The sequence below is a fragment of the Coffea eugenioides genome, chromosome 11 (assembly GCF_003713205.1).
Source record: "Coffea eugenioides isolate CCC68of chromosome 11, Ceug_1.0, whole genome shotgun sequence".
Taxonomy (NCBI): Eukaryota; Viridiplantae; Streptophyta; class Magnoliopsida; order Gentianales; family Rubiaceae; genus Coffea; species Coffea eugenioides.
This window is the reverse complement of record NC_040045.1, coordinates 51,536,780-51,560,500: the sequence shown is the minus strand read 5'-3', so window position 1 is coordinate 51,560,500 and position 23,721 is coordinate 51,536,780. Positions and strand designations below refer to the sequence as shown.

The 23,721-nt window shown below is 37.5% G+C and overlaps 3 protein-coding genes across 4 annotated transcripts; 2 read left to right on the top strand and 1 right to left on the bottom strand.

Annotated features, from left to right (window-relative positions):
• The first annotated feature begins 369 nt into the window (after positions 1-369).
• Positions 370-2,449, top strand: LOC113753412 (GDSL esterase/lipase At3g27950). 2 transcript variants are annotated; one of them, XM_027297557.1, is made up of 5 exons: positions 370-729; positions 925-1,116; positions 1,241-1,422; positions 1,494-1,764; positions 1,893-2,449. In XM_027297557.1, exons 1-5 carry the CDS (start codon positions 462-464, stop codon positions 2,138-2,140), a joined length of 1,161 nt encoding a protein of 386 aa, XP_027153358.1. In that variant the 5' UTR covers positions 370-461; the 3' UTR covers positions 2,141-2,449. The 2 variants fall into 2 exon arrangements, with proteins under 2 accessions (XP_027153358.1, XP_027153357.1); XM_027297556.1 differs by having other exon boundaries at positions 925-1,125.
• A 375-nt stretch (positions 2,450-2,824) lies between these two features.
• Positions 2,825-6,017, bottom strand: LOC113753847 (protein KINESIN LIGHT CHAIN-RELATED 2). The gene is made up of 3 exons (XM_027298110.1): positions 5,958-6,017; positions 3,517-5,472; positions 2,825-3,323 (listed from the first exon to the last, which is right to left on the bottom strand). The coding sequence occupies exons 2-3, from the start codon at positions 5,433-5,435 to the stop codon at positions 3,110-3,112; spliced, it is 2,133 nt and encodes a 710-aa protein (XP_027153911.1). The 5' UTR covers positions 5,436-5,472; positions 5,958-6,017; the 3' UTR covers positions 2,825-3,109.
• A 15,455-nt stretch (positions 6,018-21,472) lies between these two features.
• Positions 21,473-23,291, top strand: LOC113752859 (RNA exonuclease 4). Its single transcript, XM_027296903.1, has 7 exons — positions 21,473-21,558; positions 21,687-21,838; positions 21,963-22,093; positions 22,179-22,390; positions 22,496-22,702; positions 22,822-22,902; positions 23,036-23,291. The coding sequence occupies exons 1-7, from the start codon at positions 21,524-21,526 to the stop codon at positions 23,289-23,291; spliced, it is 1,074 nt and encodes a 357-aa protein (XP_027152704.1). The 5' UTR covers positions 21,473-21,523.
• The last annotated feature ends 430 nt before the right edge of the window (positions 23,292-23,721 follow it).

Here is a 23,721-nt window from a genome sequence, read left to right as displayed (position 1 = left end):
ACCATGATATGCCTTTATGAGGAAAAGTTTAACAGGATGAATTAGAGCGAACCAAAATTGCTGCATACAATACAACCCATTTTTACTGGTAGAAATGGCTGCCATAGAAACGACCGGAGTGTCGTAATGGGAGGGGGTTCTTCTGAGTTCCTGGGACCCCGACAGCATTGACTTCTGTCCCTCACGAGACAGTCCTACTTGCCTCCCGGTCCATAAGCGTTCAAATGACTCCACTTTGTCACCAATAATCTCTCTCGGACCAAAATTTACTCTCTGGAACTTTTACCAGTCGTGATGACCCGGTCCGGGGGGTCTACCTTGACATTTTTTATATACTAGTTTCGTTCTTTTCCAATTAATGTGGCATCATCATACCATCGTCTTAAAAACGTTTCACGAGTGCGTGTTCTTTCTTGGGACCGTCGTCCAATTTTCTGCTTAGTGCTGCTAACAAGCCAACCATGGAGTTTAGGAAGCTAATCTTGATGCTGAATATTTTGGGATTAATGGCCAATGGAGAAATTGGCGGTGCAAGAGATGTTGATAGAGTTGACCGGCAAGAGATAAAAAGTTGCAAGTTCCCAGCATTATACAACTTCGGCGACTCAAATTCTGACACAGGAGGACGGTCTGCGTCCCTGGACATGGTGGCTCCGCCTAATGGTGAAACTTTCTTCAAAGCACCTTCAGGCAGGTTCTGTGACGGTCGCCTCATAATAGACTTCATGGGTAAGCACCGAAACTAATTACTGCCGGTGCTTGTTTGCTCATTTTCTGTACGAGTTTGTTGTATGTACAAACACATAGCAATAATCAAGGCTAGAGAAAAAGAACTGCGCAACACTTGGAAGTTTCAAGATGGAACGCTAACGTGATTTCACTTCAGCATATAGATTGTGCGCTAATATTCTTCAAAATTCGCAGCCGAAGAATTGGGCTTGCCATACTTGAGTGCATATCTCGACTCGATTGGTTCAAATTTTCGACACGGTGCAAATTTTGCAACGGGAGGCTCATCCATCCGTCCTGGTGGCTATAGCCCGTTTCACCTGCAACTCCAAATCGGTCAATTTTTACAGTTCAAATCTCGAACCACTTTGCTCTATAAGCAACTCAGTGACAACAGTGAGTACCAATTACTAGTAGTATTACAGAATACGACTATCAAGTACGAATGCAAGCCCTTTTGCTGATATAGATGCAAGTGCAACACGTATAACTCTTTTCACTGCTTGATCAGATCATTCAGCAAAAAGCCCACCTCTCCAGAGCAGACTTCCTAGGCCCCAAGATTTCTCAGATGCCCTATACACATTTGACATCGGACAGAATGACCTTGCTTATGGTTTTGAACATACCTCAGAAGCAGAAACCCGAGAATCTATCCCCAGTATGCTAGACAAGCTTGGCGAAGCAATTCATGTAAGTTTACTCTGATTGCAGAGTTTTTTCTTGTGGTTTTTGACCCTCATCTCATCCAATCTATAATTCAGCAACTTTACAAGGCAGGGGCAAGAAACTTTTGGGTGCATAATACAGGCCCAATTGGTTGCTTGCCCTATAGTGTCATATACTATTTGCCCAAGCCTCGCAATTTGGACGGGAAAGGGTGCGTAGAGCCTCAGAACAAGGTAGCTCAGGAGTTCAATGAGCAGCTGAGGAGAAAGGTTCTCCAGCTCAGGGCACAACTTCCAGCAGCAGCATTAACATACGTGGACATGTACTCTGCTAAATACTCGCTAATCAGCAATGCCAAAAAATTAGGTGCCGTTCCTAAAATCCCACTCTTTCTTGCTGATAGCCTGATACTGAACTTGCCTGAGGAGCTCATTTTGTGGACGTGATGCGTCTCCTCGCCTGTTTTACGTGTCTGTGTTTGTGCGACATTGCAGGTTTTGAGGATCCTTCGCAATTCTGCTGTGGCAGTTATTACGGTTATCACATTGGTTGTGGAGAGAAAGCAATAGTAAATGGAACTGTGTACGGTAATCCCTGTCCTAATCCATCTGAGCATATTAGCTGGGACGGCATACATTACTCTGAGGCTGCCAACGCTCTGCTTGCGAAAACTGTTCTTGATGGCTCTCTAGCGGACCCGAAAGTTTCAGTTGGAGAGGCTTGCCACAGTTCCATGACATAAATAATTAAATAATTTTCGAAATTACCATTCAGGTTGTATGCATCACAGACAGTTGAACAGGAGTGATCAACAAGGTTTCTTGATTCTTGATAGAGGAAAATGGCGTAGGAGTGAAAAATGGAAGTTGGACCCATGAAATAAGTAGTTCGATCTCCATTTCAGATGTTTACAGCATATATATATATGAAAGAGAAATCTTTTGACGATGACTGGGGAAGATAGGAGCCCTCGATCCTCCTTTGCGTTTAGTTAATGTTTCCATATTACGGCCCTGTATGTTGGTCTTCTAATAATAAATCAGTTTGGTTACAAGATTGGCTTCTTCAACAAAAAGATTTCTCCTTTGTTTTTTTGTGGTTTGATTGGCAGATGAAAGATTTAACCATCGTGCTATTTAAAAGGTCCTCCCAGGCCATTTGTTTGTTTTATTTTCATTTTCTTTTAATTGTGGGCAGAGTCGTTAATGGCTAAATTGTTCTGCCAAACTTCTGCTGCAAATATCCACTGCGTCTTCATTTGAAGACAGCAAATAGTAGCTAGTAACTGGGTATCTGAAGGTATTGCTGCAATCAACATCACAGGAATGGGGTAGTTTGGTACAGCAGAAGAGGAAAATGAAATCCCACCATTAGTTTATTTAACAAAAAGCTACACGAAAGAAAGAAACTTAATTACAAAGGAGAATCTCAACAACTGCTCAAAAAATGAATACTAGTACAAAGCAACGTTTACATTCCACTTCCCCAATTTTCCATCACTGTCATTTTATCTTATTCCTTAAATTTTTCTTCTCAAATTTACACAAACTGACTAAAAAGAAGAAAAGCATTCCAAGACCTATTTATCTTCTCCCTCCCCTCTTCTTAACCCAAAAAAAAAAAAAAGAAAAAAACGCTTCTCTTCTCTTTACCCTCCAAGAAAGACTTCACATCAAAACACAGGAATACACACACAACCAAAATGGCGAGCTCACAATACCGTAATCTCGGGTTTTGTAATAATGCTGCCGTGTTTATCAAGGAGGGTTTCCAGCGACCTTGATTCCTTGTTCCTCACTTTCCCTGCCTCTCTCAATAACTCGGCCAGCCTCCGCTTCTCATCAATTACATCTGGATTTGCTGTCCCAAGCCTCTCCTCTCTCAACCCAACTACATACTCCAATATCTCAATTGCATCAACGGTCCTGCCACAATAATTCAAGAACCGGTTGAAGGGAAGTAATTCCAGGCTCAAATTCTGGGAAAAACAAAAATTGAAAGGAAAAACAGAAAGGGCATTTCCTCTTGTACGGACAAAAATGTGCTGAAATAAAAGCAGGAATAAGGATGGATAACGTGTTAATAGCCAGCAAAAAAGTTGCTAATGTTGGAACGTACCTGCCCATGGCATCATAAGTACCCGCAAGATTGCTGTAGACCCCCAATGTGTCAGCATGATACGGCCCGCATTCAGCCTCCAAGATGCTCCTTGCTTCTTCAAACAATTCTGCAGCTTCATTTATTGCATAGAGTTGCACGCATGCAAGTCCCATTTGGTTCAGAGCCACACCAAAAAGTGCATTTTTCTTCTCTCCAACAGCACGAAATTTGGTAATTGCGTTCTTTAAGGAGTTGTAAGAGTCAGAATAACTCCCCAGGATATAGTACAAAACCCCTATCTGGGCTTCAATACCCGCAATTGTGCTTTGTTGGCCTGGTGCATTCCCGTACACTTTGATGGCCGTTTGGAGTAACTTAAGTGCCTGGTCAGTTTCACTCATGGATTCATAAATAGCAGAAACATCAACCAGGCCACTCGCAATTTCTTCAGGGGAAGAACCAGGGATTGGCTTATTGAAAATACGCAATGCATTTTCACAATAAGATCTGCATTCGCTGAATTTTCCTATCTTATTGTGCAAATCAGCCAAACGGACGTAGACCGAAGCAACTGATGGATGGTTATCTCCTTTGGTTGACTTGAAAATAGTTAGTGCTTTCTGATAAGAAAAAATGGCCTCATCATACCGCACCAGCGACAAATATGCATCACCAATGTTGCAGTCTATGGCAGCTACATCTGCTTCCTGGCCATTTGCAGCCATGGCCATGCTTGCTAAAACGTAATGCTCAAGAGCAGCTTCGTGATCCCTCTTGGAGTCACAAATAAGGCCTAAAAGTCTCCTATCAGCTGCTTCTTCAGGAGAAGCAGGTGAGATGTTCTCCCTATGGATTTCCAGGGCCATCTGACAAAGCTTCTCAGCCTCATCAAATTGCATAGCTTGAACATGGGCTTCAGCTACATACCTGCAAGTCTCACCAAATCTAGGATCTTTATCGCCAAGAACCTGTCTCTGGATCTCCAAACCTGCAGCGTAGAAAAGAATCGAGTTCTCAATCTGGCCCGTCATTGCATATGTATCACCGAGTTGCATGCATCCTGCGAATTTAGCAAGCGAGTGGTTTTGGCCCAAGTCCATGACGGGTATTTCAATTGACTTCTCAAGGAGAGGAACTGCATCACTGTATCTGCCTAATCTGCAGTACAGTGCTGCAACAACATGCAAGCACATCACGAATTCCAAATTAGGCTTTCCACTCGCAGATGTCTCCAACAGATTCATGGCTCGTAAAGCCAATTCAAGAGCTTTATGAAGATTATCCCCGGATGCAATCAAATCCCTGGCCTGTTTAAGTACATATGGCCCAAGGTATGCTGCCTCAGATGAATCCTCAGCTCCGTTCTGCTTTTTGACTCCAGCTAAAGGGGAATTCCTTTCAATCTTGGCTGGGGACATTGCGTTTGGCTTCTTTGAACTCTTCAAACTACGTCTGCCAGTGCCAGCACGAGGGATGCCATTAAAAGATTTGCTCTTTAAGCCTGCTTTCTTAGGTGTGTCGGAGTTTTTGGCTTGTCCTGAAGAAAAGGGCTGGTCAGTTGTGTCATCTTTAAATCCTTTGAGTTCCTCAGAACTATTTTCCCCTGCTTCGTTCTTCTCTTTTGTGATCTCCGCCTCTCCATAATCTCCTCCAGCAAGATACCTCAATTCGGAATCGATTCTTGATTCCTCGCCATATGATAAATAGCTGAGCCTTGATGGCGATTGGTCGGAGCTCTGCATCTCGCAGACATTATTATAAAGTTCCTCAATGGAGGTGTCAACAGCTCCTTCTATGGCTAGATCAATAGAGTCAGTCTCGGGACTGTGAGTACTCAATGGACTTCTGGGAGACGTCTGCGCGAAAATTTCTTTATGGGGTACGTAGGGTCCCGTGAATTCTCTGGAACTTACTTCCTCCATGACGAAATGAATCATCAAAACACCAGAAAAGTCCCGCTCGTACAGCTTCCTTCTACAAAAAATAAAAAATAAAAAGGCACGAGAGCAGCGATCATCATTAACAGAAAAAAGGTTGACGTCACGGGATAAAAACATTTGCACTGGCACATGTAAGATTAATATAATAAGATGCATTGGTCATTCGGCGAGATCCAATTCCAATTACAATCCAGGCGCTGGAATGCATTAAACAGAAAGCTTTTGGTTTTTTAAGGTATTCCTGAGAACCAGAGCAACCGATTTTAAAGTATCATTACAATTTCGATCATTAAAAGATCAACACATTTGGAATGGAATAATAGAACATTTCCTCCCCCAAAGTATCCCACGACGAGAAGCTAGACAAAAACTATCTCATTTAACGTACAAAATATGAAGCACAAGCAGTCATCACATTTGATCGTAAGTGCAAAAAAAAAAAAAAAAAAAAACCGGATTCGGAAATCATTAATGATTGAGAGCTGAAAATTAAAGAGAGGAGATAACGAGAATGAGCACCTTATTATCAGCCCACCAAGAAAACAACACAGAGGCCAACGCTTTGTCCTAAGTTTTCCTCTTTTCAGGGCACACGCAGCAACAAAGAGAATGGTCACAGATGCTTATACGGTCTCCTTTATGGTTTTTGGCTTCCGTTTTAATGATTTATATATGTATACATATATAAGTTGATGGGCAGAGGAGGTGAAGGGACGAAGAGAGGTGGTTGAAGGAGGGAACAGAGGGCAGAATTGAGAATAGAATATCAAGTAAATGTGTAAACTTTATTGTTCATAATTAAGAAATCAGTAAATGGAACGGAAAATCCAGAAAAATTTCAGATAAGGGAGAAATTGTATAAATAAATACTATATAAGATGAATGGGTGGGGTTGCAGAGAGGTTGGAACGTAGAAGCATGAAGGAGACCTGTCATCTGCCACCAATGTCACCACCGGTTACCAACGCAAAACAGCGAAAATATACACCCCGCCCGCCGATCTTGTTTCTACTAGTATATGTTTTTGTTGCTTTCACACACACACACACACACTCGCTCTCTGTGTGTGTGTGTTTTTTTTCCCCGCTATCTTTAATTTAGTGTACTAGTGTTTTGACCCGTGCTGTGCACGGGATTATATTTCAAATCAAAATAATATTGTATATAGTTATATATTATGATACAGAATAATAAATATATATATACTAAAAATTTTAAAGAAGTGATGCTTAATATTTTGAAAAAAAAATAATCTATAATGATTTATATGATAAAAGAATTATTAATGCATTTAAGGAGAGGGTTAGGTTGGGTAGTAAGGTGAGAAGAGTTTTCTTAAAAAAAGTCAATTTATCAATATCTGACAAAACATATTATGTTATACTCATATATCAATACTTATAATATAAAAAAATAAATTATAACCAATTTATTTTCTTCCATTTTTAGAAAAAAAAAATCTTTCTCCTATCTTGTGCCCCTATAATTGTTGAATGCATTTAGATTAGCATTTTTCATAAACTTTAACGTATATTTAAAAAAAAAATCTCCATAATAGGTGTTTTTAGAATTCTCAAAATTATTAAAAATCACCATCATTTCTCTCTTCCCTTATCCGACACCTAGTCATCAGATGCCTCCTACGACTTTCATATCTTCTATCATGGTACCACTCTCTCTATTATTAATTTTTTGTCATCTCGGTCATATTCCTGCAATCCCCTTTCTTCTTCTCTCCCTTCTCTGCCCATCCTTGTAACCCATATTTCTTTTTCAACCTTTCCTACCACTTTTCAACTTCTCACCATTTTCTTCCCTCCCCCCCTATACCTAACCTCTAAATTCATATCCCTGCAACCCAATATATTTAACTTTACCTATCATAATGAAAATATAAATTTGAAAATTGATTACAATGGTTGCAATTATTAGTATCTAATAATGGGAATGAAAAACTGATAATATCTATAATATCCTCAAGTACTACAATCAATATATATATATATATATATATATATATATATATATATTTAACATAGCAAATACATATTTACATATGAAGACAGCAATGAGAATACATAAATAATTAATGATATCAAAAGTTATCCTTAGTGTTTGGGTTTTGCACTCTTATTCAAATCTAATGTCAATTTTGGGCCAGATATATACAAATTAAGTAGTATTTTAGGATTGAATGTTCTATATCTTTCTCTTAAACTATAATGTTACTTTTTTAAATTTTTTTGGTAGAATTGGTGTTGTTATTATCATTATTTTTTTTTTATCAAAAATGAATATTTCAAAAAAAAAAATTTCAACGTTAAAAGGCTAGTAGTACTTTGTTTTTTATTTAGTGATTTCATAATTTGGATTTCACGAATGGTACCATTCTTGATTTTTTAAATCCACGACATTATTTCATGAATATTTTTTATTTAATTTTACTTTTACTTAGGATTACTAAGTTAAAAGATAAAATATTATCATTTACTTTTTTACTTTTACTAAGTTTGGCAATGCTTTCTTTTTATTTACCCTCCCACTAATAAACTTCAAACCAAATTCCTATATAAGTGGAGTCACTACTTTTTTAAATTAGAAAGGCATGGAAGCCACTTCTTACTTAAGAAAATATTATTTGCACTCCATATTTTATTATTTGCAATTCCACTATTTGTTTTATCATATAGTATAATTAATGAAAATTATATAACCAAAATGATTATTGAAGTGTGAATAACAAAAATGGAGTGTAAATAATCTTACTTATTTAAATTAATAAGAAAGCATGAAAAGATGTTATATTTGTTATCTTTTCTTATGGTGTTATAGAAGTTTTAATTGTTGTAGAATCATAAATACCGCAAGACAATCGGAAACGTGATGTGTTGAAGTTCAAATAGGATAACATGCATAGTAACCAACAATTTGAAATGAAATGATTTTAAAAGGTAACCAACAATTTCAAATGTGAAGAGTAGATGTGGAAGTTGAGAGAAATATATTTTATAAATTAAATTAAATGTAAAATGGTAGAAAAATGGAATTGGTAGTGGGAAGATGCGTGGAGGCTTGTTGCTAAAAATCCCTTCTCAAATTTATATAGATATAGATTTGTTTTCCGCTGCGAAGGAATTTGCGATTCTAGCTTGGCGCGATTAACGGCTTTTCAAGGCGATGAGTTTGAAGTTATTCCAGTGACAGAGCGGTGATTGGAGGAGTGCATAAGGAGCTGCCACGTATCCGCTTTGATAACGTGGCGTCCAATTATTAGATGCTTTAGCATTGCAACTGATGAATCTCGTGTTAGGCAATCAATGCCTGCGATGGCACGGACTCTCGGGGGGGATTTGGTTCGAGCTTTCTATAATGATGATGATTAGGACGGCGTAGTTTTGAAGGTTAGGGCTCCACAGTAGAGGATTAGCTGTATGGAAAGCCAGCTTTTGGAATTTGGGGACCATACCATAGTAAGTTGATGATGGGATTTAAAAACGGGGAAGGAGAATGGGTACTGCATTTTGTAACTGGAACAATGAACTAGGATGAAAGTCAAGACTACTAGATGATTTTTTGCTCTTTTCTGAAGTCGTGACTAGATACCAGATAATAATAATGCCATCGCCCTTGTTTGTTTTTTGTTTGATAATGGAGATGCAAATTGATCTCCGGGTACTTCAAAAAGCTTGTAATGGATATTTCTCTGCGTTTCATGCATACATTCAATTGCACAGAGTTGATGGGTGAATTCTGCTTTTTGGCAAACACAAGTTTCAAATGGCAAATGATATAGAGCATAATTTACCTATCCGATACTGCAATTTGTGCATGGTTTAAAAGAAACTGTGGGCCTAGAGCACAAATCGACAGATCAATTTCATCTCGATTAATAATTTCTGACTTCGTAATTAGATTGAGCTTGAATTGATGAATATAATTAATGATGAGATATGCAATAGGATAAAATAGGTTTATCCAGCGAATGTCTATTGCACAGTTAAGTTAAGGTGCGTTTGATAAAATTGAAATTTGAAATCTGAATTTATTAAGGTATTGAATTGTTGAGTACTAAATTCGATACATTTGACTGACTGTGTATTTACATTAAATGATAAGTTATTCACTTATCACTTATTTTTGGAAACAAATTTTGTCTAAAAAAATCAGTGCCATTTAATTAATTCAGATGTTCAATTTTTAATCATCAATCTGAACATGATGTTCAGATTTAAATCCATTAAACTTAAGTGTTAAATTGAATCATCAAAGGCCTTAATAAGAGAAAGAAGAAGAGTTTCACATCACATGCTATATATATATAGCATTTTCTGAAGACAACGGGAATGAAACAAAAGTTAAAGCTTGGCACTCCTAAAACACAGAAGTCAAGACGGAAGATTTATAGAAGGTGATGTTGGACCTCATCAGCGGTCTTATGAAATTTCCACTGAAGTACAGGAGGAGGAGGTTGGCGGCTGCTGGCCTTAGTTTCTTCTTCTTGGCAAGAAAAACAAAAACAAATTGATGAAGGCGACCTTGCACATGCCGACTAAACATAAGAAACGACTAATATAAGCTTTCTTTTCTGTACTGCAAGTAAAATATCCTTGTTTCTTAAACAACAAGCAACAATGCCAGTTCAAGTTCAAGTTTACCAAATTGACACAATTCCTGCAAGCAGCTTCCTGTTTGTTTACGGCGAGAGCAACTCGTTTTCATCCGTCACGTTCAGCTGGTAAAAATTTATATATTCGCCTCCATATGACGTCCTTTATGGCGGTTGATCGACGCCAGCTGCATTATAAGGAACACGTTGAAATGTCACGTTTATTTTAAAAAAACACACTAGGCCGTCTCTAGGACTAATACTTTCGGCGAAATGTATCGGCGGAGCCTGTTTGCCGGCGAAATGTCACTGCACCAAATCGAAACCATCATTTCACGCATGTATCCTACTATTTTGCTCGGAGATTCTTCTAATGCTTTGGTTGGGGGGAGTAATACTACTTTTATTTTAATTAAAATTTGATATTTATTACCAACTTTCAGACCCTCTTAATTACTTAATGCAGCAGAACACGATGAAGGTAAGTCCAAACAAAGAAAGGAAAAAAAAAAGACTCAATTTCCTAATGTTAGGACAAGGGTAATTTTGATTTCGACTGCTAGTAATTAGTAATGGTCAAACATAATTTTTGACTGATAGAAGGTTTTTTTTTGGGGAGTGATCAAAAATAAAAGCTAGGGGACAAAATAGTTTTGGAACCAAATGTTAAGTGGTTTTACTGCCATTTATAAGGCCCTTATAAAATACTACCCTTTTTAAAAAAAAAAATTGATATTTATAAAATACTTAACAATTTTTAGACATTGGTAATTACTTGATACAGGCATAACAAGAGAAAAAAAATCCATTTTGCAAAAGGTATGTTATTTATTGATTTATAAAAGTATTTTGTTGATGACGGATAAAGCAGAATACAGCACATGCATGGAATAGTATCTTGAACTCTTTTGTCTCACTTGAAAATTTTTGGAGATATCCTCCATGCAAAATGATTAAATAAGGTTGAACGAAGCAACCATGCAAAAAAATAATTAAAATGAGAACTCATTGGACAGTACGTACAATATACTAGAGGATGGTATGTATCTACTTTTTTTTTTGCTGTTTTAGTTGGAGTCCAAGAGATTGATTAAGATCAATTAGTGGGAGAATTAATCATCTTTACATTAAAAAGAAAAAGAAAAAAAGAAAAAGTTGTACCATTATTATATCATAACCGCCGCATATATATTCTGAAGGTACAACGACCTGACCTGCTCGGTTGTCAAGGTTCCTTGCATTCTGTGTTTTAGGTAAAGTGCGAACTATTAGGCAGCAGAAGAAACTTGTACTAATTTGCAGAGTTAAGAGTAGTAGTAATACTCTATTAGGATTCGTATTAGTGATTAGTTGATCATCATCCATAAAGTTGTTGCCGTGGCTTCCCCATTAATTATGCAACCAGTCAATTGATTATATTGAATAAAAGAGTTGGTGGTTATGGGAACAAATCATTTTCGGCATCAAAAGCTCCAAAGGATTATAGAAAATGTCAACTGATTGCAACGAGACTGAAAAGTACTAATGTATATGCGATGACCAGAAATTAGTGCAAGCTTAAAAGGATGTGTTTGATAATCCAATTCATTAGTTAAATTTAATGGATTCATACCTTAACATCAGACACGTTTGATAATTAAAAATTGAACATCTGAATTAATTAAGTGGCATTTTGATTTTCTAGGCAAAAATTATGTGATAAACTATTCACTCATCACTTAATGTGATACATATTTAGTTATACCGTATTTAGTAAATAATACACACGTACACACACACTTGTGGTGTGGTAAGTGAAGGGTAAAGTGCCTTATAGTTTTCTGTACTTTTTTTTTTTTTTTTTTTGTAATCTTAACTTTGTGCCCTTTTGGGATTTTAAGTTGTTCGTTTCATACTACAGGGAAATCCCACCTTCGTTTAGATTAGGTGAATGATATACTAGGAGTGAGCTATCTAATGGGCTCATGATGGTAGCCTTCCAACCAACAAACCAGATGCTACAACCTTCCAAACTCTCGAAAGAGTTCTAAAACCTCCACGTAACCACGCTGATTGAAGTGTTAGGAAATGATTAAGTGTGTACGTTTTAATCCAACCATGATATTTTTTCCCCCCCAAAAAAGGCAAAAGAAGAGAAAATTCGGGGGATGGTGGTAGCTTAGGCACGTGTAGGGAGGATAACAATTTGGGCGGATGAAACCTTAACTATCAGAGAATGTGTCAATTGACTTTGACATTTAAACAAAATGTAGCTCTCATGTTTCTACCCAAAAAAAAAAAAAAGAATGTGTCAATTTAATCAGTCGAGTCCTTTTTCTTTTTTTTTTTAAAATTAAAAAAAGTCAGTTTTCTTTCTTTCTTTTTAGTCCAGTCCCGTCAATTTTACATTTTGTTCTCACATAAAAAGCTCGAAAATTAAGTACTTATCTTTTACAAAAGCTAAAAGTTTTATTTTTCTTTTAGAAAAATCGTTCAAAAAGTCTCTCACATTTTGTAAAATGACTTTGTTCTCCCCTCACTTTTGAAAGTGTAATTTTATGTCCCGTACAAATTCACTTTGGTCAATTTTGGTCTCTACCTAGATTATCAACTAGTTTTTTTGTTGGAATCCACCACGTGTCTTGCATGTGATCATTTTTTAAGGGCAAAATTAGTCAGAAACCTAGATAGGGACCAAATTTGACTAATATAAAATTGTAAGGGATTTAAAATTATACTTTTAAAAGTGAGAGACAAAAAAAATTATTTTGTAAAATGTGAGGGATATTTTGCACGATTCTCCCTTTTCTTTTACCCAATATGGAAGTTTATTTAAGCCCAGCCCGAGAAGATATTGGACGAGTAACACTGGGCAATCTACAGGAGTCAGTCTGCGTTGGTTTCGAGTGCGTACGAGCCCATTGATTGTTATAAGAACGCTTATGACCTACCAATAAAACACGATATCGAGGCCTGTTTCCTAGCCATCCATTGTATGACTAGATTCGGATCTGCATTATTGAGGTTTCACACACACCAGATTCATTAAATTTATAAATATCTTTAGGATCCGGAGGATATATCATGTAGTTGATGCAAAGCTGAATGCAAAATATGAAGTTGGCAAAAATCATTTTGTCACTCGATGAAAAAGGAAGTTCAAAATTTTTCAACATATTATCTCAGATAGAATGATTAATACTCCCATTGGAGCAAATTAATGTTCATCAGAATACTCTGATCTTCTTCTTTTTTTTTTTTTTAAAAAAGAAATGATATTAGTATTCCTCAAAAAAAAAAAAAAAAAAATTCCCAGGCACTGCAAAAAAGTTCTGCTAAAAGAAAGTTAAATAATACTCCCTCCGTCCCACTTTGATAGTCCTGATTTTTTTTCACACAGTTTAAGAAAAAATAGTTAACTTTGTTGGAACAATCAATTTAGGTAGCTATTTTCCTAAAATACCCTCACATTAATTAGAGTACAACTTTATGGAACTTGAATTGATGGTAAAAAAAAGAATCAACTCTCATTAAATGGGGTAGGTTTATAGTAACAACAACTTACATTGAATAAGGGTATTTTAGGAAAATTAAAATACAACTACATTCTTCAATTGGAAAGTGGACTACAATTTGGGACAGACGAAAAAGGAAAACAGGACTATCAAAGTAGGACGGAGGGAGTATATTTAAAAAAAAGGAAATAAGCAAGTAATTTGATGATATACAATAAACTGATCAAAACCATTTTTCCTGTATCCTGAGAGCCAAAAAAAGGAAATAAGCAAGTAATTTGATGATATACAATAAACTGATCAAAACCATTTTTCCTGTATCCTGAGAGCCAAGCAGCAAAAGTAATTAACTATATAGTACTTCTAATAAGCCCCTCGGGGTCAGCTCGGCTGGTGAGCCTCGGGGGTAATCTTCGGGGTGGCACAGGTTCGAGTCTGGCCTCACATACCGCCTGGGTGCTCTTGGGGGGCGGGGTACTTCAGGCGCAGGGGATTAGTCGGGCCGCCTTCGGGTCTTGACCCGGACACCCTTGTGTTGACAAAAAAAAAAAAAATATATATATATATATATATATATAGTACTTCTAATAATGAGCATGTAGTAGTAGTAGTAGTCTTTAAAGTAATTTCTCCTGGTTTCTCTTCTCGCGATCAAGCCAAGTTGAATTGTGGAAGTGAACGGTCCTCTGACTCAAGTGAAAAAAAGATAAAGCGTTCCTCTGCTGGCATTATTTGGCAATCTTTTCCATCATTGGTCGGTTCGATCTCGAGAGCATCTTCCCGTTTTCGAAAAAGTTTTTGACCTTTACAAGCTTCCGTTTGACTTCAACTCCCGAGTTGCTATCGTTAAATAAAAAGGAACATAGTCAAAACCTTGATCTAGAGATAGATATGATACACCTGGGAGCATGCGACTACTTTTGATGAAAGTCGCTTTTTTTTTTTTAATATTATAAATATATTTTTCAATTATTATAAAATCAAAAAATATTATAATATTTTTTTAAATAAATTATCATTTTAAATAATCTTCTATCTAAACAAACTAATTATTATCTCCATCGTTTGATTTTGTTAACCACCACACCCAATTAGCAAGGTAGCACAAACTTTACTGTCTCGTGTCATGCATACTCTAGAGAGATCATAGCCCATTTGACTTTTGTTGAGTTTGACGTGGTCCAGGGATCCCGCAGAACCTCCTAGATCATGATCCGATGCACGCACACAAAAGTTTAAGAAACTAGAAAGAACCTCGTGTGTTGGAACCTAGAACACAAGCTAATGTTCAACCACTTGGGGAATCAGCAACGTTGGCATCCCCAAAACCAGAAGCTTGCGACTCCTACCTACTTCATTTTCTTGGTCCGGTGACCCAAACACGCCCCCATAAAGGAAGGAAAAAAAAAAGAAGAAGAAGAAAACTGAAAAGACGGTGATATGGACCGGTCCTGAATTGTGCTAATAATAGTAGTATCGATCAACATCGATGGGCATAAAAATGGCCAGACAAAAATTGCATGATTCCACGTATGTCAATTCGCTCGTGCAGGTGCATATTTTATCTTTCCTTTGCCAACTTTTTTGACCACCTTGAGGGTTGACGAATCCTATGCTTCTTTTCTTCTTGAGGGTTGCCAACTTTTTTTTTTTTTTTCGAAAACGATAACTGTTGTACAAGTCGGAGAGGGTGGACCAAAATTTATTCTACACTAGGAGGAGAGGGCGGACGTAAGAAGGCCCAGGAATAACCCGGAGGGGATTGAATCACCACCGGACCAAACATGTGCACTACACATACTGCCTGAATTTTTTGAAGCCAAGCCACTTTAAATGTGGCATTTGGTGGGAGGCAAAGATTCCCCACCAAACCTTAATGGCTGGGTGGTAGCCACCAGTCCAAAGACCGGTTGTTCTATACTTCTTTTCACTCCTTGTCATTTTGGTACGCTTCTTGGCCCTTTGCATCGTGAGTTGAAAGTTGAAATGAAGCTCAGTGCAGTAGAATGTAGAAACTCCGGAAGAAGCATCATATTGGATTGGTAGAGAGGTTGAGCAAGGCATTTATTATTTTACAGATAATTTCAGAAACTTCCCCTGAGATATTTGACAGTCTCACTGTCCTCCCTTGAGGTTTTTAAAATATGGGAAACCTCTCCTAAAACTGATTAGCTAGTAACAAATCAGACCAATTCGAATACAAAAATAATATAAAATTGACATTACGAGAGAGAAAATAATTTGATTACATACCTACTTTCAAGTTTTGCATTAGGTTGTTAATTTACTACGAATAATATATATCTATTTTAACTTTATCAATTGTGAGGAGGTGTAACTATTATTGCATTCATAAGGTGTAAATAAGAGATCAACTTTTTAACTCTACAACAAATTTACCAATGCAAAGTCTTATCTACATATTACAAGTGTAATATCACACTATTACATCTATTATAACACATCAGTTGCATAATCCACTACAAGAGAAACAAAGCATGTAAATCTTGTTACAGAATATTTCAATTTAAAAAAGATCATTTGTTGAATAATCACAAATAAGAAAAAAATTATCATCAACAAAAGGTTTTTCAATTCAGTAGTATACAACCAACAATCTTTACCAATATTTCATACAACAACAACACCTATTTTCTATGGCAATAAAAGTAACAATTAGGATAAAAAAAGAAAAAAAACTATAATTGAATACTAATCATCAAATGGAGCGAATCATATAGAACATAATACAAACTACATAATGTCATATTTTTCATTTTTTTGTTTGATCCAAGCTATTCATTTTCACTTGTAGGGTCACTGTTAAGCATGACCATCAAGAATTACCTTAACATCTGCAATCAAATAATAAAAATTTCCAAAATTTAAGAGCAGAAAAATCTTAGAAGTTGACCTTGAGATTTTCACAATCACCAAAAATTTGAGAAAATTTTGAGAGCAAATTTTTTCTTCAAGTCTCCTAAATCCTTAGGTATGCCTAAAGAAGCTCTATTTCTCTTATTTCACAAAAATCACTAAAGTTTGAATCATTATTTCTACTCACACACATCAATTATCAATCATAAAAAGATGCCTATATTTGGCCCCCTCCCTTTTGTAATGGCATATTAGAAATTTTTTAAAAAAACTTATAAATTGTCATTATTTATGTTAAACCTAATTAATGACAATTTAACTAATCATGTGAACATAATTGCAAAATATCTCTTAAGTTGTGTGAGTAATTAAGTCATTTCTCCATGATTGATGTAACAATTGGACCCCAATGACCTCACAGGAGAGGTTTCTAAAACAGGAGAGGATTGTGAGACTGTCAAAAACTTAAAAGGAAGATTTCTGAAATTATCCCATTATTTTATCGTGCTCTTCGGTTTCATGTACGTATATTCCTGTAATCATCCATTGCCTTGACTATTTAGTAGTAACTGTATCCTTCGGATATTCATGATTTGACGATAGGTTTTAGTCTAATGATTAATATTAAAATTTTAAAATTAAAGATTCTAGATTCAGATCCCTGTTAATCCTTCGGCGCCTAAGTTTTACCTTTCTTCTGTTAAAAGATAATTGAAAAATATTATGATTCATTATCAATATTGACGTCTCTCTCGTCTCTCTCGTGTTAGAAAATCTTCAAAATAAGAAATGGTGAATGCTTTTGGGACTTTGAGCAGTACATATACTACTGTTTAGTACACACGTCTGTTGGTAAAAGTCTTGAATGACTGAATGGATACGTCTCAGGTATAAATGACTTTTTAAATAGCGATCTTGTAAATTATAGAAAGGGCAAATTATCCAATTGGCCCTTGAACTTTCTGTCTAGGTAAAAATAAGCCCCTCATCTATTTTTTGCTAACTTTAAACCCTCGAACTTGTAAAATTGGACACCCGTGGTCCTTTTAACCAGTTTCTCCGGTTTTGCAACCGGAAGGCCAATTCACATGAATGCCATTGTGCTTCTTCAAAGGGCATTTTTGTCCGCATCTTCTAAACAAAAAGGGAACAACTCCTTCTTATTCCCTCTATTTCTGCAAAACCCTCGTTGCCGCCGCTTTCTCTCTTCTCATTCTCTGCAGGAGAGTAATACCACCGCTCTTAGGAATCTCCCCACTAGTTGTGTTCTTCATCAGAACCAGTATCCGCATTGCTACCACTGGTTCCACCATAACTACGATCTTCATCAACCTCCATGTAGTCATTCCTGTCCAATTCATCAGGATCACTATCTCCACTAAAAGATCTAACGCGTTCATCAAAAGACCTGACCCTATTTCCCACTGAACCTTCTCTCCTCAATTCCCCGAGCTCTGGAGTTACTGATTTCCTCTGTCCCCTTGTGTCAGTAGATTCATTAATAGATTTCTTCTTTTTCTTCTTCAATTTAACCATCTCCTCATCATCAGAAATTTCACCTTCATCAGCTGATGATTCAGCCTCATTTGCCCAGCTAGAGGATTTTATATTACGTGCTGGCATATAGTAATCATCATCTACTGTCACTGCTCCGTCATTTTTACTCAGTGAGCTTCGTCTTCCTCTGCCTCAGGAGTTGAAGGAGATAAACCAATTAGAGAGTCAGAAGCAACATTTATTTGAAAAGTGAGGTCCTCAGTAACCTTTTTCGGTGACAGCCCAGAATTCTGAACCACTATATCTTTACTAGGTGAAATATGTTGACGACTATCAGGATTGCGATCAGGTGACATAGTGCCAGAAGTAGGCGTGGGTAGCTGAGGGGGAAGAGCAGCTGCTGCTGGGGAAGTCCTCGCCTTAACAATTCGAGTCACTTTTTTGCCATCTCCATCTCTATCCCATATGATGGGTGAAAATTTTCTCTTTCCATTTTCTGACTTTTTAAGCTCACCACCATCCTTCTTATGCACTTCAGAATCAATAGTCCCATCAGACCCACTTTCACTGGACAATCCCAGGTTCTCGATCCACGGGCCTCATGCAAAAACCATACCTCTTCGACCCCAGCCCAGCACTACCACCCCAGGTTCGAGAGGTTTTGCAGAAATGGAAAAAAGAAGGAGAAGTTGTTCCCTTTTTGCTTAAAAGATGCGGACAAAAATGCCCTTTGAAAAAGCACACTGGCATTCGTGTGAATTGGCCTTCCGGTTGCAAAACCGGAGAAACTGGCTAAAAGGATCACGGGTGTCCAATTTTACAAGTTCGAGGGCTTAAAGTCAGCAAAAAATAGATGAGGGGCTTATTTTTACCTAAACAAAGAGTTCAAGGGCCAATTGGATAATTTGCCCTTATAGAAAAAGAAGATGATTCTTAATAGAATGATTCTTTTAATGTCCTTCTATTTCCTCTAAAAACAATCCACCATCAAACATTTGAGTGCTTAATAAGTTTATTTCGTTAATGAAAAACACGATTAACTACAGTATTAGGTTTCACGTATCTTAGAGATCAATTCGCAGGATCTTTTGCCCGCTAAAGTTAAACCTTAACCATTGTTTGGATCGAGGAAAAGAAAGGAATAAGAGAGATTAGGTGTTTTGTGTTTGGATTGGTTTAGAGGAGAGAAAGAGAATACCTTTTCCTTCTTTTTCTCCAAACAATACGTTAGTTTTCCATTTCTTCTTCTTCCATACGTATGTATATATGACCGACCAACACGACATGGACAGAGATCACTTTCCTTACTCTTCTTTCCTTTACCGCTGATTGAGAGAATAAAAGCTACCTTTGGGCTAGCTCTCGTATTTTAATCTGAACTTTTTGTTGTAATACCTTATTTACATCAACTAGCCTCATGATGTTATCACTGGGTCGTAAGGTGCAGCGCCTAACTATACACAGATTCATATGGTTCGGGTATCACTTTTTTTTTTTGGGGTTGGAAAGACGGGTATCACATATAATTAGTTTAAGGAGGGAAGTTGACAGGTTTTAAAACGTCTGAAAGTTCAAAAGATAGACAAAAGGCTAAAGATTCCTTAGCAGACAATCACCATGATAGGAAGACTGGTAAAGACCTCCATTTTATGTAATTACTACGACTTCATGAAGAACAGCAGTAATTGATGTCTTCTTTCGCAAATTCTCTTCGTGATTGCATTATAGGCCATACAGTACTAGGAAAATGATTATTTGTTATGCTTGTAACGCTGTACTTTCTCAAAACAAACAACTTTCCATACAAAGGAGCTGATGTTCTAAGTTCAAAAAAAAAAAAAAAAGAACTGTATGTTCTGCTCAGAAAGTTGGTAGGGTTAATAAGAGAACTCACTTTTGTTTCTCTAGGATGTTTGTGAATAATTTACTGGGACGTTTTGGCCACTTAGCTACATTCAGGGATATTACTGACTTTTTCACTAAATTCAAGGACATTTTGCCCCATCATTAAAGTTCCCCTAGCAGCAGATTGATTGTAGTATATCGCGAAAAATTGATAATACAAGGGCGTATAACGTTGGAATTGATAGTTTCAGGGGCACTTTGCAACTCAAAGAAAGTCTAGAATGCATTTTACAATTGAGCTCATTATGTACTCTCCAAGCAGATAATTATTTTAATGGAAACAGTGAAATTAGGAAATGGACCACAGAATCAATCATGTCCTGAAATATTCTCAAGATTGATCTTTTCAGAAGGTATCTTCAAAGCTGGAATATGTTGAGCCCACCTTAGTCAAAAAGATATGGGTCATCTTCTACTCTTGTTCTACTTGTTGTCACTTGTTACCTTCCCCAGCCAAAGTCAAAACCATGAGCAACTCTCTGTCTGTCTCTGCGTTGCCCAGTCCCACTCCCCCATGCTTGAAGTTGAAACAGGCTTGTGGCCTTCAGCCTTCAACGGTCGCCCATTACGTTTTAGTCAACATTTAACGAGCTATGCCATTGCACTAGAATTTTTGAACGTTGATCTTCAACCCTCTTGGCTTTGTATATTCTTAATTCATCTTAAAAATGTAAACTACTTTTTTTTTTTAAAGAAAATGAACAATGATTCTGCCACAGAAACACCGTGGGTGCACAAATGTGCTGTAAAGAAGCTGCCCATTCTCAATTCCTCATTAGCAGCTTGCCTTGAATACCTCCCTTATCACCTGCCTCAGCCGCTTTTGCGGCACTGCCGAAAGTGATTTGTACCGTTTGAACCTCAGTTTTAACTTTTTTATGTAAAACCCCATTTCCTGTGTGCACTTTCTGATCAACATTCATTGACCGTTCAATTCCAAGTTCATCGCTCCTGTCCAAATACTCTTTTGGAATTTATGTCGATCAACAGTTCAAGACTCAATCTGTTCAGTATACTGCAGCTTTTGACCTTATCTAAACTTATTCCGTACGCAAGAAAGAATTTGAGCAGCACCACTCTGTCAAAAAAAAGACCAACTAATAATAATATTAGTCCTTAGTTTCCACGACTGACTGTCCAACACATTCTTCTGCTACATCAGCCAAGAAAAGGACATGCATGCACAAGTATGGAGTATTATTATGCCTTTGATTCTCATAGGGCAGTCATGCATACTTGGTGGTACCAGTAGCTGGTAGTAGTAACTTGGTAATTATTACTTGATCAATCTGGTGCAGACGTGATTCATTAACATTATAAAGATTCTAGTACTAGTGTCTGCTCGATGTGGGCCCCCAGAAATTGGATGACAACGAATGTGCCCGCCAACGTGACATGGTTAAGTTAAACAGGGCGTATTCTAATTCTAATTCTAACTTCTAATTTCTACAGTGAGAAAGAAAGAGAAAAAGAGATAGAATGGAGGGATCGTCTGAGACTCTGAGGTCCAGGATTGGCGTGACTCGAAGGGAATGGCGGTCTTGACCATCCAGGTATCTTTTTCTTTTTATCCTCAGGTTGGAAAGAATAATATTCTTTCCAACTGATATAAATACCTTGTAACCTTTAAGCTTTCTTGCTGAAAACTGCTGCCTCTCTTCTCCACTTAAGCACTGGTGCATTGTTAGCCGTGAGATCAGTTCGGTATGGACAGCAGACACGAGTCTTCTGAGACTCTGAGGTAAAATCTCTACCGTGCTATTGAATACTTTTTTATTTATTGTTTCCTCCTGATCAAGATGAAAAGGTTCATGTTGTGCATGAAAAAGAGAGAGGCAATAATTTAGCGTTTCATGATGATGCTCTCAGGAACAAATGCGCTGCATGCTATAGGCAGTTCAACAAAATGGAACACCTTGTGGAACACATGAGGACATCCTATCATTCGGTTCATGAACCCATGTGCGGAATTTGCAGGAAACATTGTCGATCATTTGAATCTCTGAGAGAACATCTTATAGGTTAATTAAATCATTTCTGTCCTAGCCAACACAGTAATTATTCAACCATTTTCGGCTCTCTGCCTTTTCCATTTGATCTGATGTGGTTGGTTCTGACACATGCGGGATTGAATTGCAAAACCAGGGCCGCTCCCGAAAGCAGAATGTGAGAGGATTTTCAAGGACCGGGGATGTGACCTTTGCTTAACAGTCCTGAGCAGTCGCAGTGCGCTCTGGAATCACCGGGAAGCATGCCAATTCTCACGTTCGAACAATGTATGGAACGACAATTAAACTCAGGTGTATATTCGCATTTCCATTCCACGACAAATAGTAAAACTTTTTTGTTTTTTGTACGTAGGGGGTTCTGTGTCGTCTGGCAAATTTGGGCATACAAGATGAATTAAGGCTGGACAACAGTAGAGCGAAGGTGGTCGCCCTGGCTTGCAAAATGGTTGGAGGCGGTAGCGATGGTTCTTTAGATCTGTGTGCAAGAGTTTGCCTCATCGATGAGCACGAAAGGATAATCTTTCATGCATATGTCAAGCCACAGCTTCCCGTCACAAACTACAGGTAATGGAGCAACAAAAAGATCGTCAAAATTCACATACTACATAGGCACATAGAAAGTGAATTTGCACTCTAGCTAGAGACGGACTTTGAAAAATTCTTCTGCAGGTATGAAACAACGGGATTGCGACCAGAATTTCTAAGGGAAGCGATGCCGTTGAAACAAGTGCAGAGAAGGATTCAGGACTATTTATGCAACGGGGAACCAATATGGCACATCCGTTCTAGAGGAGGAAGAGCTCGCGTCCTTGTGGGACATGGTTTGGATCACGATCTTAAGTGTTTGGAAATGGAGTATCCACCGATAATGATCAGGCAAGTTAGCTAGTTACGGGGCCGCCCACCAATTATATATATATACTTTGCTGCAGGAACACCAATTTTGACGCCTATGAAACTCCTTTTTTTTTTCTGAAAAAAAATTTTTTTGGCAGGGACACGGCCAAATATCCACCACTTATGAAAACCAGCAAGCTTAGCAACTCGCTCAAGTATTTGACAAAAGCATACCTTGGGTAAGTAGCTTAATTAAACTCTGGATGTTAGTAGTACATTACATCAAGAATAACAACATCATGATTTTTTATTTTTTTTTGGGGACTCTGCTAAGGAAAATGTTTTTTTCTTTTTGGTGGTGGTGGTGGGCAGCTATGACATTCAAACGGGCCAGCAAGATCCGTATGAAGACTGCGTTGCTACACTGAGGCTCTACATGAGAATGAGATCACAGAATCACGATACGGAGGACTGCCCTCTTGCTACCGACCCCCAGAACCGCAACAATTTTGCATCATGGCGACAGAACGAGCTCGAGAGGATGACTCCTGAAAAATTGCTAGAGATCTCAAGGTCTGACTATTATTGCTGGTGCTTGGACTCCAGAACCAGCCACACCAATTCTTGAAAATTTACCACTGCATTAATATGTATAGAAGAAGCGAAGATTGTTATTTGCTTCATGCCGCAAAATTTGATCTACACACCAATAACTACAACTTAGCATTTAATCCGTCGTTATATTCTCTGTTACAGTATCGGATGATGCAGCATCCATCATGTAACGTGCTGCTTGATCCAATTTATCAATATAATAAATTTTTACTGCCACCTCATTCTTGTTTTGTTTTCCTTCCTCAGACTTAGAGTGCAGCAACACGATGACGTAACTTATACTACTATTGTTCGTCTGACGGATTCTACTAACTTTGGAAAAGTCAACCGGACACTACTCCCCACTCATTCCGTTAAAGGGGAGTTTCTTTTTTCTTTTTTTGGGGGGGGGGGGGGGGGGAATGGAAAACAAACAAACAAAAAAAAAGAAGCAAAAGGGAAAA